The sequence below is a fragment of the Stegastes partitus genome, unplaced genomic scaffold (assembly GCF_000690725.1).
Source record: "Stegastes partitus isolate 25-593 unplaced genomic scaffold, Stegastes_partitus-1.0.2 Scaffold15, whole genome shotgun sequence".
NCBI classification, from domain to species: Eukaryota; Metazoa; Chordata; class Actinopteri; family Pomacentridae; genus Stegastes; species Stegastes partitus.
The window spans coordinates 1,869,028-1,875,857 of NW_007577746.1; the positions used below are offsets into that span (position 1 = coordinate 1,869,028).

Genomic DNA, 6,830 nt, shown 5'->3' on the forward strand with positions numbered 1-6,830 from the left:
GCCGGCAGCACAATGATCATGTCCCTGACTCTACTGCTGGCCACCCTGGGGCTCCTTGTTCAGGGTGAGACTCTCTGCTGAAAACTTGGCTTCAGGATGCAGCAGCTTCACCACAATCATGTTCTCCTGTGATGGAGAAGCACTGAGACAAGCAGCGCTGACCTTCTTCCATCTGTTGTCCATGTTCTAGAAATGATCCTCCTCTGTTTGGATGCTGATCATCTTTCTCCAAGCTGGATTTGTCTCAATAACCCTTCTCCTCTTTTTCATGTTTTCAGGTTCATCAGCAGAAATCACTGTGACTCAGTCTGATAGATCTCAGTCTGTTCCAGGACAGACTGTCTCCATCAGGTGTACAACCAGTCAAAGTGTTTATAGTACATACAATGGTTCCCCCCTGATCAGCTGGTACCTTCAAAAACCTGGACAAGCTCCTAAACTCCTGATTTATAAAGCTTCAATTCTTCAATCTGGAGTTTCTGATCGTTTTAGTGGAAGTGGATCTACAACTGACTTCACTCTGACCATCAGTGGAGTTCAGGCTGAAGATTCAGGAGTTTATTACTGTAAGAGTGCACGCTGGATCAACAATCAGGATGTGTTCACACAGTGAAAAAACCTGGTACAAAAACCTTCCTCAGTCAGACTGAACAGAAACTGAACTGAGACTCATTTTGCTGAAAACACACGTCTGTCTTGCCAGTTAAGAATTAATGAACCAGAACCATTTACAAAAACAGAACAGAAACTAAACTGTTTATTAATGAAATATCTTCACACCTCATCACTCATGCTTAATAGAAAATAAAGGACATTCTTCAGCTCACCACCTCGGTCACTGTCCAAATGTCTATCACCACTAAACAGCCACTTTCTTTTAAATACCAATTCAACAACACTGACTTAACTAGTTCAAGAGCCAGTTCTGCTCTCCTGAAGGCACAGCTCTGCTCAAGGTCCTCCTCCCTGAACCCTGAACCAGGTAAACTCTTTGTAACTGCCACAGAGTCACACCTGATACTGCAGTGCTTCTCCTATAGTCCTCTCTCCTTTAAAACAGTTTGCTGCATCTGTTGGATGAAGAACAAATGGACCCATGGAGTCTATTTGTCCAGAGTTTTAAACTTGACTTGGAGACCAGACAATCATTGTCTTGTTTTCAAATCCTGCACCACTGTGAGGAGCAGCATCACACCCATATATGGTCTAGGCTGGTGTCCACAGTGTTTGCTGCTGCAAAGGTTCATTTTGTGCATTGTCACATGAATGCAGTTTCTTATTACGCTGTATCAAACATAATCAATTACTGGACTACACTCTCTTTTTGGGGGGACACAACGTCACAGAAGTGGCTGCAAGCAAGCAAGCAAGAGCTTCACTGAACATCACCTTACTGTTATTGACTGACATTACACTTGGAGAGCAGAGAACACAATTTCAACTAATTATTGTTGCTGCATTTCACTCTTATGGTCTTTGTTGGTGACCAGAATGATAGTTGCACCTCTTCAACATCAGCCTGATGGTTATATCTACTGGATATAAATGAACCATTTCTACTTATTGACTGAAGAGAGGAGAACATGAAAACAGCTGCTAGAGATTATTTCAGTTTGTCACACTTGAAACTAAAGCACTAAGAGACACGATTCAACAAAGCTTGTCAGCTTGACATAATCAGAATATATTAACTATAAACACTTGAACGCCTGCAACACTTCTAATGGTGTCCTGTTAAAATTGTTTTAGAATTTGTTATTTCCTTTTACCTCAGATTTCTTAAAAAACAAAACAACAATTAAATTAGTTATGAATTAATTCTGTTGATGTCATGATTTAACCTGTTAGACTGATGGGGTCTTTATGAGAGAGAATCATCAGAGTAAATAAAGTTCAAAATACAAGTAACAGATCATCAAGTCTTCATATATAAATAATACCCCATAACATTTGATAACATAATACTATAAAATATTATGAGTACAAATTACCAGTGTAATTTAAATATAATGCAGTATGTAAATAACAATACATCAGGAGTGCTTAAAAATAAATTTCAAAACAATGAAATTAAAATTAAAACCTGAGCTAGAAGCTAAGTAATATCATCACATCATATTACCATAAATGTTTTTCTAATTCTTCAACCTCTTCAGGGTTTCATGTCCTCTTCTGATTAGACCTCCATCTTACCTGCTTTAAGACATTTCTGCTTCTGTTGTCCTATTGCTCACTGATGAAACTGTCAGCTTTTTAAACCTCGCTGATTTCATGAACCCATGAAGTCATGAGATTAAGTTTCTTGTTGGAAAAAAAAAAAAGACGTGCTCCTTTATTTGAAAAACAAAACTTTATTGACTTTGTTAAAGCATTAAACGCATCAGCATCACTGAAGGTGAATAATAATGATGGGAAGTTGGTGTTATGATAGAATAGGAAAGACAAAAAAGAGAAAGACAGAGGGCAGCAGAGTGAGACCAGTGTGATGTTGCAGTGAGGGAGGTCAGGACTGGGAACACTGGTCTCTCCTCAGTGTCTCTGAGAGCAGAGTCTGGGAGCCCTGGGTGGCCTCACAGCTCACAGAGCCCACCTTCCCCCACTGGTCTGCAGAGAGCCTCAGGGTGCTGCTCCAGCTGTAGAGGCCATCCTCCTGCAGCACCCCGGGGCTCCTGCTCTCCTCCCAGCTGATGCTGCTGCTGCCGTCCACCTTCCAGGACAGACTCCAGTCTGAGGGGAAGCCCTTGTTGGCCAGACACATGAACGTGGCCTTCCCCTGCTGCAGCTCCTCTCTGGAGGGGGGCAGCACCGTCAGGGAGGGACGGACTTCACCCACTGCAGAGAGACAGAACATGTTTTAACAGGGTTTCAGTTGCCTCTCTGAGCTCAGTAACCATGGCGACAGACAGGCATCACTGATGGACCACGACAACAGACAGGTTTCAGTACTGAAGATAAAAATGTTCAAGCGGCATTTTGCTCCTCTTAAGTTCTCATGTTTCATCTGTCAACTATTAATTCTTTTACAATGAAAAACACATTCACTAATGTGAAAAAATGTCACGTTTATTGTTTTTCAGCATTTTTAAAATTCTGATCTGAAACAGAAAAGATCTTGATGATGTGAGTTTACTTTGCTCAGTCAAAATAACTCTTGTTAACTCCTAACTTACATATCAAAACCCATCAAATCAATCAGACTCAGACATAAGATATAATTCTGAGGTTGAAAAACATTTTAATTTGTGACATCACACATCTGAGAAATTACAATCTTTAAAAAAGATTTAATGTAATGATGAGAAGTGCTTCATCAGGTACTTCAACTGAACTTGACTTCAGAGATAAAGATTTTTTTTTGGAAACTTGAAATCTAAAAACTTTTCAAACTTGATTTCCACTTAGACAAAACTAAAAACTAAATAAGATTTTTGTCTAAACATCAAATGACATCAATTCATAAATCACTAAAAATATATAAATTATTAATTTCAGCAAAAATGTTTCAACTGTCTATGGTTATAAACTAAAGTTTGAAAAATATGGAATTGATAATATTTACTGAATTAAATGTACTTAAAGTTAACTTCCAGTCTGGTTCCTCCACCGAACGTGTACCGCAGTGATACAACCTGATTGAGCCGCTGCACAAAATCCTCTGATACGGCTCTCTGACTCTGAAACAAACAAACTCAACACAACAGTTACTGTTTCACTGAAGAGCAAACATTCAAGTGTCAGAATGTTTCACAAATTTAGAAATAACTATTAATTTTTAAAATTGTGTTCAAAATTCACAGTTTGGTTGGGGATTAAATTTAATAGATACCCAGAAAAATGAGCTTGAACATATTTCTGTGAAGATTCTGCACCCAAATCAACATAAAAACTGTAGAAGAAGAATTTTTTGTCTTTAATATAACAGATTTGTTGAAAAAATATAATTGAGTTACAATCTGTGCCACAGTCGTTTTATTTCATAAGAATTTAAGGGGATAAATAAAAACTTCTGTTACAAAACTAAAACCACAGACACACAGAAATGATGACTGACACATTCCTCATCAATACTCTGATCCAGTGATTGATCCATTGATAAGCTGCATCATCACATTGATCCAAGTCCCTGGTGGAGTCAGTCAGAGCATTTCCATAGAGAGCCACTTTGCATCAGCAGCACCATGCTCCAGTGCTCTGGGAGGGTTTATAGTGGTGACACTTGAACACTGGATGACTGACAGCTGTCCTTCATGACAACAGAAGACACAGAAATCCTCCTCATCACAAACATGATGCTGATCTTCATCTGGACTCTCCTCTGCTGCTGCTTCACAGGTAAAATCCAGAGAATCAAACTCCTCTCCTCAATCATCATGCGTCCCTCTGAAATGAAGCCCACAGAAGCATGATGCTGCTTTCTGTTTGTGTCTCTGTATCCTCAGAGTCCAGAGGTCAGGTCACAGTGACTCAGCCTGGAGCAGTGAGCTCTGCTCTGGGAGGCTCCGTCACCATCTCATGCAAGACTAATCCAAAAGTACATGAAGGGGACTACCACGACCTTCACTGGTACCAACAGAGAGTTGGACACGCTCCTAGACCTCTGATTAATTTTTCTGATCAGCGAATATCAGGGATTCCAGATCGTTTTACAGGACGTGGATCACATTCGGACTTCACTCTGACCATCAGTGGAGTTCAGACTGAAGATGCAGCAGTTTATTACTGTCAGAGTAAACATTTTGTTAACAGTCAAGCTGTTCTCACACAGTGATAAAGCGTCGTACAAAAACCTACCCCAGTCAGACTGAACAGAAACGGAACTAAAAGCTGGAGAGACTCACACACTTCACTGAACACACACAAACACACACTACATTGTGTCTGTAATCAAAATGAGTTGACGGACTGATACATTAAAAGGCAAGGGTGCCACTCCATCGCAAAGCAAACACAAAGAGACACACAAGAATGCACATCCACACTCCAAGAAACACTTCATTTAGAATCACCAGTAAACCTTTCATACATGTCTCTGGAGTGTGAGGGGAAATCAGAGCACTTCTTACAAGATTCCTCCTTTTTATCGAGGTGCAACAGCCGCTAAATGTCCAGAGTAGATGAGAACAGCAGCTATAAAAGATGTAATTAGACACAATGTCAACAAGCAGACCTCAAACTGTTATTTTAAGTGGAAAACAGACTCATCTCAAAGCTGAAAACAGTTAGCAATGACGCCTCATTCCACAGAAAGAAAGAAAAACTCTCATAAGTGCACTTGCAGCACGTAAGTAGGTCTAAGGTGAACCAGAAGAGTGATGCGTAATAAGACTGATCACGAGTAGTGGGAGCAGTACAACATTCATGTCAGTGTCACAGCTCTCAGAGGACATTCATCCCACTACAACACGTTTGCTTGCTTCAGTACATTACAACAACTGTCTGAGAATGTTCTGAATTGTCCACGTCGCTGTAGATTGGGTGCATTTCCAGGATTTTTAGGGAGATGCATCATGTGAAACCCTGCTTTGTTGTTTGTCACACAGATTCATTGGGTGTGTGTGTGTGTGTGTGTGTGTGTGTGTGTGTGTGTGTGTGTGTGTGTGGAGCGATGAGAAGACAGTAATGTTTGTAGCTTTGTGAACTGACCACCAGATTCATAATCAGCTGGTCTCAGAGAACAGCAAAGGTCTTGTTATTTAGCTGATAAAAGGATTATTGTTGCAGTGACACGATCTGGATCAAACCCTGCCTGTTGGACACCAAGCTCTTCTCAAACAACAAAAAACTTCATACACAAGCTGAGAAGTCATAGAAATATTGATAAAAATGTTCAGTTCAACAGTAGTTTGTTGTACTAAGACATGCATTTATTTTCTTTATGCTGCAGCCTTGCCGGTGTTGGACAGAGGCAGAACTGTGCTCGAAGACTCAGTCAGAGTCTCCTGACTCCATCGCTTCTTACTCGGAGTGTAAAAGCAGCAGGGCGTCCCGTGGGGTGACGTATTCAGCGATGTTGGGGAGTCCAGACACCACACAGCAGCTCAGGGCACTGCAGGAGATCCCCATGTCATGGACCTTGGACCACTCGTTCTTTGTGACATCGTAGCATTCGACATTGGAAGTGGTGGTGGTGCCGCAGAAGCCCCCGACGACAAAGAGGCGGCTGTCGATCCCTTTGATGGCAAAGTTGCTGCAGGGGTTAATCATGGAGGACATGGTGGTCCAAGTATCGGTCCACGGATTGTAGGCCTCAGTGCTGCACAGACGGAAGCTGCCATCAAAGCCCCCAACCTGTGGGAGGAAAAGTACAAGCTACAGTATGAAGAGCCCCCATTTTTTCCAGTATTGTTAACACCTGTGGACACTTGGAAAAATATTGCACATGTTGATTCTAGATTTTTTTTTTTAAATAATTGTTGTAAAAAAAAAAAAAAAAAAAAAAAAAAAACAACATTAAAAAAAACAACTAATAATACCAAAAGAAAAAAAACAAAAAACGAGTAGGATGAATTAACAAAAAACAAGAACAAAAAAAAAGGTATGACGACTCATAAAACAGAGGAAAACTTCTTGTTTCAAATGTATGTTCCCTGAGTGTCAGCAGTGTTTTATGTACGTACTGCATAGACGTGATATTCATACGCTATGACTACTGTTCCACTGCGCCAGGCGATCATGGGAGCAATCATCGTCCACCGGTTGGTCTTTGGGCTGTAACACTCTGCTGTATTCGCTTCTACTGAATTCACCACAAATGTAAATCTGAAGATGAAAAGCAGCATTTAAAAACTTTTCTGGGCCTTTATTGGCAGCAATGTTTTCTGAATAAAAAG

The 6,830-nt window shown here is 40.6% G+C and overlaps 2 gene segments (V, D, J or C); one reads left to right on the forward strand and one right to left on the reverse strand.

The window, feature by feature from the left end:
* The first annotated feature begins 6 nt into the window (after nucleotides 1-6).
* Nucleotides 7-6,830, forward strand: part of LOC103363748 (Ig kappa chain V-III region ABPC 22/PC 9245-like) — a 17,314-nt gene continuing 10,490 nt past the window's right edge. Inside the window, 2 exon segments of the V gene segment in view lie at nucleotides 7-64; nucleotides 279-600. Coding sequence covers nucleotides 13-64; nucleotides 279-600 — 374 coding nt within the window.
* On the reverse strand, nucleotides 2,467-4,055 carry LOC103363715 (Ig kappa-b4 chain C region-like). The segment is given in 3 exon segments: nucleotides 2,467-2,832; nucleotides 3,583-3,615; nucleotides 4,052-4,055. Coding segments are annotated over 3 exon segments (366 nt in total).